Source organism: Mytilus trossulus, chromosome 6, assembly GCF_036588685.1.
Source record: "Mytilus trossulus isolate FHL-02 chromosome 6, PNRI_Mtr1.1.1.hap1, whole genome shotgun sequence".
NCBI lineage: Eukaryota > Metazoa > Mollusca > Bivalvia > Mytilida > Mytilidae > Mytilus > Mytilus trossulus.
Window position 1 is genome coordinate 76365252 of NC_086378.1, and position 12737 is coordinate 76377988.

The 12737-nt window shown below is 32.5% G+C and overlaps 1 protein-coding gene across 1 annotated transcript in view; it reads left to right on the forward strand.

Moving 5' to 3' along the window:
* Nucleotides 1-1341: 1341 nt before the first annotated feature.
* The window catches only part of LOC134721868 (regulator of G-protein signaling protein-like), a 33667-nt gene continuing 22271 nt past the window's right edge, over nucleotides 1342-12737 (forward strand). The window contains exons 1-9 of the mRNA XM_063585129.1: nucleotides 1342-1433; nucleotides 2444-2526; nucleotides 3094-3171; nucleotides 5289-5421; nucleotides 6926-7177; nucleotides 7930-8460; nucleotides 10524-11068; nucleotides 11655-11717; nucleotides 12394-12634. Coding sequence (XP_063441199.1) covers nucleotides 1415-1433; nucleotides 2444-2526; nucleotides 3094-3171; nucleotides 5289-5421; nucleotides 6926-7177; nucleotides 7930-8460; nucleotides 10524-11068; nucleotides 11655-11717; nucleotides 12394-12634 — 1945 coding nt within the window. The 5' untranslated portion in view covers nucleotides 1342-1414. The remainder of the gene's footprint in view (nucleotides 1434-2443; nucleotides 2527-3093; nucleotides 3172-5288; nucleotides 5422-6925; nucleotides 7178-7929; nucleotides 8461-10523; nucleotides 11069-11654; nucleotides 11718-12393; nucleotides 12635-12737) is intronic.

Below are 12737 nucleotides of genomic sequence, written 5' to 3' on the forward strand. Positions count from 1 at the left end.
TAGTTGACTATTTTTGTTTTAGGGATGTACAAGTATATCTAGAGACATTCACTCTCTGTTTTTTTTTCCAGATGTATTTCTATCTTTATCCATCTGATGATTTAAGACTTTTCAACTGATTTTAAAAGTTCTATCACATTAATATTTCAGGTTAGTTGAGGGTTTGACGCCCGCTAATATATGTCCAAAGTTAAGGGAGGGTTGGGATACCACTTATATATTTAACCCTGCCACGTTCTGTTTGTATGCGACTGTCCAAACTCGGGACTCTGTAATTTAGGCGTTGTCGTTTGTTGCTGTGTTACATATTTGTTTGAATAGTTTTACATTTGTGATTACGGGGTCTTTTATAGCTGGCTATTCGGTATGGGTTTTGATTATTGTTGGATGCCGTTCGATGACCTATAGCTGTTAATTTCTGTATCGTGTGGTCTCTTGTGGAGTGTTTTCTCATTGGCAATTATACCACATCTTCTTTTTTATATGTTTAACCCCGCCACATTTTGTATGTGCATGTCAGTCACACGTCAGGATCATGTACATCAGTGGTTGCCATTTGTCACTGCCGTTCATTATTAAGTACATAGATTATGCCGTTAGTTTTCTCATTTAAATTTTTACACAATTGTCCATACGAGCCTGTTATAGCTTACTATGCGAATGGGCAATGCTCATTGTTAAAGACCGTACTATGACCTATAGTAACTGTTGTTAATTTCTGTGTTGTTTGGTAACATTTGGGTAGATGTCTCATTTCACAATCATACCAAATCTTTTTTTTATTGGCGGATTTATTTTTAAAAATTCACGAATACGATCTAGTTAAATAAAAAAGTAAAGAACTGCTCCGTCCGTTTGAAGATGATAATAACGTTCGAACTGTGGACAACCTGTCGTTAATTTAAATGAGAAATTTTCTTATTATGTCTCTTTTGTTCCGTTCACACATTGTTTTCAATAGATAGAGTTAAATGCGACTGTCAAACAAGTCAGAGGTTGAACATTTAGCTATAAAACCAGGTTTAATTCTCTATTTTCTACATAATTATGAAATGCCTGTCTAAGCCAGGAATATGACAGTTGTTTTCCATTTGCCTGATGTACTTGAGCTTTTGGTTTTGCCATTCGATAAGAGATTTGCCATTTGGATTAATGACTATATATATGTGTCGTGATTAATTTTTTATTTTTTCCTGTAGAAGATTTGTAAAAAAAACATACAACGCTTGATGCCATTAATTGCTTCATTTCTATAATTGATATAGATAAAAGCGTCCTTGTTTTAAAAAAAATCATAGCTTACGTTTTATGATGAACTAGTAACGTCAACGTCACAGTTTTATTCAGAACTGCTTGACAACGACGTCGTTAAGAAAGTAGCCATGAAGAAAGTATCAGAGCGGATGTTTTAAACATGGACATGTCCTACAACGGTAAGTGTGTTGTCAAACACAACCCAAAATTATAATAGTTTTTTTTTTATACTTGATCTATATTTGGTACCTTTTTATAATGTCACTGTCTCTAATCTTTGCCCAAACATCAATTTTGCCCTAAATATACTAAACTCAGCTTTCAAGTAGGAATGACCTTAATAAAACCCCTTTCCTTATATAAATCAGAAGGTCACTCGAACTTTTGAAGTAAAAGTAAGTCAAGATTGTAAAAATAGATCTTGCTTCCTATATGGGTCGTTTTTAGATACATTTCGTTATTTTCTTAATTGATTTTTTATCCTGGTATGATCAGTTTTATTTCATTTGGATGCTTTGTGGTTTTTTTTCTTTATTTGATATATTATGTGTGCTATTTTCTAATGCCTGTGTGCGTTTTTCTTAAGTGAATCTTTATTTGTGATGTTTTGTATATTGGTTGTAGTAGGTTGACAACGCTTTCTTAACCTTAAGTGTAGTAGAAATGTGCCGACTCTAGATATAATTTACATACTTGCTTGCTTTCTTGCTGGTGCTAACTGAAGAAGTTAAAGTAGAAAATAGCACTCAATATACATTTTGATTGGTACCTTTTGATTCGCTGTTGAATAATTCCCAATACACACAATATCACTTGAATAAATGGTTCGGCTGAAAAATATATACTGTTAATTCAAAAATTATTGCGTTTATTTATTACTGCCACAATTTAATTGTACTCAAAAGTATGTTTTAAAGTATCAACTTCATTTATGATATAAAAATAAGTAGAAGTGGTTTGGTTGTCGATAAGACAACTATCCACTAAAGTGAAAATGAAGTGGATATGAGCAATAATAAATAGGGCCACTGTACGGCCTTCAACAATAAGAAACCCCCATACCGTAAACTAGTATTAGTCGGTTATAATAGGCCCCGACATGAAAATTTAAATTGAGAACACCAACATGTTGGTTTTTTTATTAACTTTTTATTTATTTATCTTTTTATAATTTTCCAATGTTTTTTAGATACAATATCAGAAGATGATTTTTTACTTTTACTAGAAGACCGTGCATTCGTGGACTACTTCAACTTGTATCAAAGTCTTCCGGTAAGTAAAACCATGTGTATACATCATTGACTCGCCCTATAGTATCTTCCAGTCTTTGTATAATATAAAAAAAAGAAGATGTGGTATGATCGCCAATGAGACAAATGTCCACAAAAGACCAAAAATGACACAGACATTAAAACCTATTGGTCACCGTACGTCTTTCAACAATGAGCAAAGCCCATACAGCATAGTCCGCTATAAAAGGCCCCAATAAGACAATGTAAAACAATGCAAACGAGAAAACTAACGGCCTTATTTATATAAAAAAAAATGAACGAAAAACAAATATGTAACACATAAACAAACGACAATCACTGTACAGGGTCCTGACTAGGGACATTGTTTAATACAGAATTATTTTCCATATTAACAATGATAATTATCACAAAATAAGACAATTTTGACAGTTTGTAAGAGAGTTTTGAATGTTCATAGCATATCTATATAATTTAAGATAATATATATACCCCACATCTTTAATAAACAGCATTTGAATCATTTTATAGATAAACCTAATTGAAAACCGATATTTATATTCAATTGTTTGTTGACCATCTATTTTAGATATTTGGACAGCATGTGATATATAACTTCATCGAGAAAGAATTTTCTTACGAGCCACCAATCAAAAAGGAGAGATATGTAAGTGTTTCCTAAATCAGATTGTCATAACGAAAGGGGGGATATAAGGGGTAATTCATTTCTGTATTCTTACGAGCCACCAATCAAAAAGGAGAGATATGTAAGTGTTTCCTAAATCAGATTGTCATGACGAAAGGGGGGATATAAGGGGTAATTCATTTCTGTATTCTTACGATCCACCAATCAAAAAGGAGAGATATGTAAGTGTTTCCTATATCAGATTGCCATGATGAAGGGGAAGGGGGAGAAGGGGTCATTCAGTTATTTTTCTCTTTTCTTGATATTTTTTTCCTGTTATCCTCTGTTTTTCTCCTTTTACTAATTTTCTATAGCAATGGTCCCATTATTCTCCATTCTGGAAACTCGTTATAACATTCAACTCAAGTCACGGTACTTGAAACTTTGATTTTTCTAAATGATTCGGCTGATTGAAACTCTTTAAAAGACATTAAACACGCCGAAAAATGACAGAAATTAATTTAGTTTTCTCATAAAAGAGTTTTGAATATTCATGAAACACTATCATTTTTTTTTTATACAACCGATTTGACTATCATATAACACCAAATTTAAAATCCATCCATCTTCAATTATAAGGCCCCCATTCATAAAGGGTGGTTTATTATAAACTCAGATTAGGTATAAACTCGGTGAAGCTATAACATTGGAGTGTAAATTTTACTGATCAAGTTATGTAGTAATATACTCTAATTTGTAAGTAACTAACATACAATAAAGTGTGTCATTCTCATTAAATATATAAATATCCACCACTATACATTATTGTGAATGAAGCAAGCCAATTCTGGAATCATTTAAAAGCAAAGTAAAATTAATTCATATGTTCATTTGAGCTTGTAGAACATGTTTTAATTTGTTGCTGGTTGTTAAAGGCTTTGAACTCGCTTTCACGTAACTACAGATACTCTTAAAAAACTAATCTGATTAATAAAGCCATTTTCAACTATTTTAACGTTATGTTCTTCTCTTGTGATTTTTCATCATTGTCTTGAGAAAGGAGAAAGTTGAGCGCTCACAATATATTTAACCAAACCCGTGACATTATTTGTGTACCCGTCACATGCCGCAGTTCTTCTGTTGTAATTTTTCATCATTGTTTTGAGAAAGGAGAGAGTTGAGCGCTAACAAAATATTTAACCAAACCCGTGACATTATATATGTAACCGTCACATCCCGCGGCTTGTAATTGACCGTTTCAGAATCTTAAAAGAACTATGGATAATTTCATTGTTCGTACACCAAAATGAGAAAAAAAAACATCACGTCATTGGTTGTATTTCCATTGTGTATGCAATTTTAAACCAATCGCTTCGTTCTGGTGTACACTTTTAAAAATATTACTCAGGATGCATTAAATTCTGAAACAGCGAACTGGTTGCTATCGGTCAAATTTGATTACGTTATAATTTTGTCACAAATCAGACAGTTGTTTTTATCTAGTTTGAATGTGTTTACTTTTTGTCATGTCAGTTGGTTTTGCTCATTGTTAAAGGGGGGCTATAGTTGCCTAAATCAAAGTTATTTGAACTTCTATGGATAGTTGCTCAGTGGCATTCATGAGAAATTATGCCACATCTTTTTGTTTCATTTTCAAATATTTATTTGACAGTGAAATTCTTTTAGAAAGTATCAAACATGTAGTTTATCTATCTCTTATATCTGGCACCTAATCCGCAGTTCAGGAGAGCATATTTACATTGTAAACACAATCCTGTTAATATGATTGCCTTGTTTAGAAATGCATGTGCTACACATATTGTTTCCTAAATCGGTAAATCATTGCAAATAGACAAAAAAACATTTTTAATAGACTCCGGATTATTTCGAGGGTAAAAATAACATTTACGACTAACTGCTTAAACAGACTTTCTTCTACCATTTTTTGTTTTACATATAAGAGAGGAAAAATATCAGAACCATTGTATGTACATGTGGATCGACAAATGATGATTAATATTTTATGTTGTTTTTTTGTTGTTTTTTTTGTTGTTGTTGTTCTTTTTATATTCTTTGAAAAAAAGCTGTCGTTATCTTCCTAAATATACATGCTCTGCATGATTGTATTTTCAAATATAGATACATGTATCACTTTTCAGTATATCGACCAACGAGAAGTAATATGCTGGTTACGTACACACAGATATCCAGGATTTTTGAAATCATATCTTTTCCGAGAATATGTATTCAGTTGTAGACTCCGAGATAAAGTACAGCATCTTGAACTAAAAGGTACGTTTATACTTTACTTTTCACTTTTATCAAGTGAAGTTTTTCTTATGAACCTGTCTCATGAATGAGACTCTAGTGTGTGCCTTTTTTCAAAGTGAAATAGTAAACATGCGATAAATTAGTCTAAATAAATGTGTTCAGGCGGAAACACATTGCTCGCATGATACGGTGCTTTTTGTCCGCAATTTACTTTTTGTCCGCTTTTTCTTTTCGTCCGTTTTGCTTTAAAATCAGCGGACAAAAAGCAAAACGGACGATAAGGCAACGGACAAAAAGCAAAAGTGTCGGACAAAAAGCAAAAGTATCGGACAAAAAGCATAACGGACCAAAAGCGACGGACAAAAACCAAAAATGTCGGACAAAAAGCAAAAATATCGGACAAAAAGCAACGGACAAAAAGCAAAAGTGTCGGACAAATAGCAAAATTATCGGACAAAAAACAAAAGCGGACAAAAAGAGAATTGCGGACAAAAAGCATCGTATCGCATATAAAGTTCATGGTATCAGAAAAAATCCCAAAATTTATTGATTTTTGGTCTGACGATAAATAAATGATGTCAATGCACAGATACCTTTTTTTAGATATTGTTTTCTACCGTTTCGACAGATTTAACTACCGTACCAAATTTGATGTTATGATGGTCGATATAAAATGTCAGTCACAAAAAAAAACACGTCAAACGTCTGAATAACCACGTGAAGTGAGAATAACAATGGGAATATCAGCCACGCATTTTTTATTTAAATTGATTTTTGAAGGTCACCTGAAAAGCTGATTTAATGTTTTCCTAATTTTTATCTTTTCATAAATACAGGCTTTTTGCTACACGTACTATCCATCGCATTGGCTTCGAAATTGAACTACCTAATGAACTTGGAAACTACGTATAATAGTAAAGCTTTAAAAGTGTAAAAATAACGTCAAAGTCAATACCTAAAATCCTGATGCAACATCATTATATATCAAATGAGTATTATCATACTGGATTCTAATATATACAACTACGTATTAAAAGTATTAATTGGTCGGTGGCGAAATCCGAACGCGCATCTATTTAGAAACTTAATTTGTAAAGACAAGTAAATAACAACGTTGAAAATTCTTTCCTGGTTTTTGAAAATAGTTCCATTTTTACTATTTCATTAGCGTCGTCCCATTGTTCTTTACTTTATCAGAGAGATTGATGCTTTTTTATTTGATGAGTTTTTCACAATTGTAAATGGACTCTTTTTGACACTTCCTGGTGGAATTAATTACTCTGCGAATACTTCTGGTCACTTCAAATTACCAAAATCAGAGAGCGTGTCTTATGTTAATACTGAAGTAATGGATTCTATGGTTTTCTTGTGACGTATTAATTCATTTTCTGTTCTTTTGTAAGTTTCAATATAATTTAAAGATTTTTAACAACTTATTTTGATGTGTAATGCGTGATTGGCATTTCAATGTGTGGCATATTATTAAGGAGAAAATGCTTATTGTTAGGTTTTTTTTTTCATCTAGAATGCGATTCCAAAGACCGAATATTTACAAGAAACCTTCTTGGCAATGCAGTTGGCATGCAGCTTTTTCGTGAATTCCTAATTGGAACTGCCGGCGAAAAATGTTATCGATGTTGGCTCGACCTTGAAAGGATACGACGCATGCCTGATGGAGATGAACGCCGGAAACTGATGCTGTATATACGGAACATGTATCTTGCAGATGGCGCTCCAGATGAACTTGACAGTGCAGGGAAATATGCTGTTTTTGAAGGTAATTTATTTTTGTGTTAATGACAAAAACTATAATATAACGATTTTATTTTCTTGTTATCAATGAGGTACGTACATTGAAGTGTCAAAACCAGATTCAAACCAGTTTAAACATTATAATAAAACCGACCGAAACAAACGTATGATGCTAAATTAGAACGCGCGATTAGCTTTTTCTGAATTAATCCAAATTAGTTGCACTCTAGGTTTAAATTTCGGAAAATTAAAAAAATAAAAAACGTTTTGAGTAGTTAGTAAAAAAGGGATTAAAAGGGTCAGCAAAATCTGTCTTAGCTGCAACCTTACTTTTATTAAAATAACAGTGTATAGTTAGTATCATGCAAGTACAATGTAATGAATCTCATCATCAGAACGTGGCTTTCGGAAATACATGTTTCCCTGTCAATTGACAGGATTGAGATTGTATTGATCTACGTCTGAAATCAAAGGAAAATGGTATGGTTAATGAATTTTCTCTGTACTTATTTTAATTATAAACACCAAAGTATCTTATGTACAATAGTTTGGGACTTCTTATACTTTTTAGCAGTCATTGTAATATGTTTCCTAGTAAATCATCATATACAAAGAAGATGTGTTATACGATAGCCAATGAAACAACTCTTCACAAGAGACCAAATGACACAGCAATTAACAAATACTAGTATAGGTCACCGTACGGCCTTCAACCATGAACAACGTCCATACCACGTTAACTATATTGTAATAACAAACCTATGTTTTCTGTTGCAGGGAAACTGAATTTTGATTTTATACCCGAATCACATATACAAACGGAACTTATTAAAACATTCGGAAGTGGAAATGTAATTTATCGTGTGAATTCAGACGAGGCCTTTCGTGACTTGCAAAATATAATTATCTCTGCAATGAAAGTATATTGGGTACCAAGATATATAATACATCTAATGAAAACAGCCCCTAAAAATTACCTAGACGTTTTGAATCGAGAGACGCCACATGATAGATTAGCCATCGAAAAACAACAGCAGATGAAGTGTAGGTCCTTGTTTCCGACAGATACCACAAAGCTAGAACTGACTCCAACAAAAGTAATTGAGTCCAACGTTGCCGGAGAAATGCCGGAAGTTCAGGAAACACCTAAATCCGAACGATCCGATACAACTCTAACCGAATCCAGTCTATCTGATACATTAGCCTCGGCTTCATCCGTTGACTATTCTTTTATCGAGGAGGAACCTACTGATCATGATGAACAGGAAGAAATCTTAAAACACAGTGATTTTCTGACTATAGCCGGAGGTAAGATGTCTTAAAGCAAAGTAATGTTCTTATTCACAAAAATACTAAAATTCAAAACGGAAAGTCCCTAATCAAATGGTAAAATCAAATGGTAAAACACATCAAACGAATGGACAACAACTGTCATATTCCTGACAGGCATTTATGAATGTAGAAAAATAGATATTAGAAAATGCGGAATGAGTGCCAAAGAGACGACAATTCTCCATCCAAGTCACAATTATTTAGAAAAAGTAAACCATTATAAGTTAAAGTACAAATGTCAAAAGTATAGCAGGAACTAAGAAGTCACAATGTAATGATTTTGATACTATTGCTGAAAGTAAGAAATCATAAATCACAGAACACTGATTGGCTTTGTGTTGGTGTATATTTTATACAGAAATGCATTACTAGTCAAGAAGTGATAACCTTGCAGCCCAAAGTTAAGAAATATTTATACATAAACCTTGCAGTCCAAAGTTAAGAAATATTTATACATAAACCGTGCAGTCCAAAGTTAAGATATATTTATACATAAACCTTGCAGTCCAAAGTTAAGAAATATTTATACATAAACCTTGCAGTCCAAAGTTAAGATATATTTATACATAAACCTTGCAGTCCAAAGTTAAGAAATATTTATACATAAACCTTGCAGCCCAAAGTTAAAAAATATTTATACATAAACCTTGCAGCCCAAAGTTAAGATATATTTATACATAAACCTTGCAGTCCAAAGTTAAGATATATTTATACATAAACCTTGCAGTCCAAAGTTAAGAAATATTTATACATAAACCTTGCAGTCCAAAGTTAAGAAATATCTATACATAAACCGTGCAGTCCAAAGTTAAGAAATATTTATACATAAACCGTGCAGTCCAAAGTTAAGAAATATCTATACATAAACCTTGCAGTCCAAAGTTAAGAAATATTTATACATAAACCGTGCAGTCCAAAGTTAAAAAATATTTATACATAAACCGTGCAGTCCAAAGTTAAGAAATATTTATACATAAACCTTGCAGTCCAAAGTTAAGAAATATTTATACATAAACCGTGCAGTCCAAAGTTAAGAAATATTTATACATAAACCGTGCAGTCCAAAGTTAAGAAATATCTATACATAAACCTTGCAGTCCAAAGTTAAGAAATATTTATACATAAACCGTGCAGTCCAAAGTTAAGAAATATTTATACATAAACCGTGCAGTCCAAAGTTAAGAAATATCTATACATAAACCTTGCAGTCCAAAGTTAAGATATATTTATACATAAACCTTGCAGTCCAAAGTTAAGATATATTTATACATAAACCTTGCAGTCCAAAGTTAAGAAATATTTATACATAAACCGTGCAGTCCAAAGTTAAGAAACATCTATACATAATTTCAATATAGAGAACTAAAGAAAATATATACATGTCTTGCTTCAAGCTACGTATGAAGTTAACAGTTGACGTTCATCGCAATAAAATAACAGACTCAATGACTGAAAAACAGCAGTATAAAATTGAGAATGGAAATGGGGAATGTGTCAAAGAGACAACGTTTTCTCCCGAAACCCCAAAAGACAAAATCAAATAAAATGCAATCCCTTCTAAAAGGTCTTTGGTTTTCCTAAAAGATTATATTACAGTATTATGCAGGTGTGTAAATCACGTTTTATTAAATTCCGGTGTTGGAAACATATTTCCCACATAAGACTTTATAATAGTGATATATGGTAGAATAGTTAAAGTCTTTCAAAAGTTGTGAACAGACCACAGGTCGACATATCACCCTTTCGGACATTTGATTCTGATTCCGAGCTGATTCGTATTTGCTCTTACCGCTAAATGTCGCGTATTTAGGTGAGAGGCAGCAAATGCTCATTTGCAACTTTCTGGTTTGATCCGTCCGGGGAAAGAGCAAGCTTCTAACAGAATATGTTATTTATTGATAAATTAATAATAAAAAAAAAAAGGGTGTTCATCAACTTTTTGCAATAGCATATATGAATGTATTGGGAGAGATAACTGTTTTATAAAACAAAAGCATAAAATACAAAATACTCAGATGTCTTTCCATTGTACGTTGCAGGAGGTCAATTAGAAAAGCGATATGTATCGCCACCAAAAACGAAATCATTAGATTTTGGTAGTAGTGCTGACCCAAGAGATCTCACGTCTTCATTTAAAACAATGTCCGTTCAAACAGTGACACCACCATTTACCTTTATTGGTCGGCTGCCTAAAATACCGCCATCTATGTCAACTTACATCAGTGGAACGAAACGGATCAACACTGGTCGGAAGGCTACAGGCAAAGTTATGATTGCCCTTGCAGCGGAAAAATTGGCGGGAAATCCTTTACAGTCATATTTGTATGAATCAAGAAAAACTAGAGAAATAAGATTGCTGGAGTTTTGGACAGATGTGAGACAGTATTTGGATGCAGACGATTCACATAGAGACGAATTTGGAAATTTGATAAGGCGGAAGCTAGCTCACACGATCTTTAACCAGTATCTGTCTGCTGGTTGTTATAACGTGTTGCCAGAGGCTATGAAAATGACGGTGTATATGAGTATTACTAGAGAGGATGATGCTTCACTGCTCTGTTCTGTTCAAGATTTTGTAACTGAGGTATAAAAAGAAGAAAAACATATAAAGGCAACCTATATATACTACATAGAAAGTTTTAAAATCTTATGAGTATAGAACAAAATTTTCTGAATCAATCTTAGACTTTATGCATTCATTCTGTATTGTTCCAGAAGTTAAATCAGAATATTAGATTTTAACAAGAGTTTTTAAGTTGTAAAAAAATGAGTTAAGAGGGTTACAAATCAGAACTGATTAGTTCTGTTTTAGAATTTTCTATCCAAAAATAAAATATTGTACAAAGCAAGAATCAATGTGTACACTATCGCTATCAGTAGTAAGCAGTTATTACAATAGTGTTCATTAATGTTCTTTTGTTCATTTTTATCCCAATAAAAAATTATTTAGCCAAAAAGCATAAATCAAAGAATGTCAGACATGAAGATAAATATGGAAGTGCTTTTATTTAATTAGGCAATCATTTAAAAAAAGACAAAAAGACGCTTAAGTGCACATCTTTAAGTACAGTCCACCGTATGACTTTCAGTGATAGACAGATACTTTAGGATTTTTTGTGAACCAAATATTAAATCAAATAATTCTCATTAGTTTATTGTTTATTTTTCAGAGATTAAAAGATACAGTTAAACAGTTTATGACAGCGGAACGAAAGGCTTTCAGAAAAGCTGTGGTAAGAAAACAGTTTAATTATTTTGATCTTTAATAAATGTGAAATGGTTGTTTGAATAATGTACAATGTTCCTTTAGTTTTTCGTACTTATACAGTAACTTATTTGAGATCACATCTTGATTGTTGCATGATTTTTTTTTCTATGGAGAAATTTATAATTTATTAAATACACGTAGCATGTGTAGTTGAAAAAAAAAAAAAAAAAAATTTAATTTATAGCTTGACTATAAAAATAAGAAGTGGTGTGATTTTCAATGAAACAACTCACCACAAGAGACCAAATGACACAGTAAATAACAACAATATGTCAACGGACGTTATTCAACAATTAGCAAAGCCCAGACCGCAGAGTCAGCTATAATAGACCCGAAATGAAAAATGTAAAACAATTAGTATTCGAACGAAAAAATTAGCGGCCAAATTTGTGTACAAAATAATGAATGAAAAACAAATGAGTAACACATCAACAAACGACAACCACTGAAATACAGGTTACTGACTTGGGACAGGCACATACAAAATGTGGCGGGGTTAAACGAGTTTGGATGCGATATATCTCATTAACTAATATACCAACTGTTTTATCAATAGCCGAAAATGTTAAGTAATATGTAAATATGATATTCCTGATGAACATATGTTTTGTAGAATTGCTTTCCATTAATTATTGTTTTAGCGCATGGATCGTCGTCTACTAGGAAAAGTATCTGAATGTGCAGAAGATATGGAACAATACGAACACAGTCCATTTCAGGGTATAACTTCAGACATTATAGTGAAAGATAGTCGCGCAAAGATTGCACATGTATCTGATTGTAGATTACCGAGCCGAGCGTCCGAGTCGTCAATCCCTATGACACTTACAGACGAACACATTATGAAAGCGTTTGAATTCACTGTTATACTAACAGAATACGGTAATATTTAATAAAAATTCAGTTTTAAAAAAATCTGTTCCTACTATTTAAGTACAGGACTATAACCATGCAACATTCATTTCTTTTTATGTTGCTTGACAGA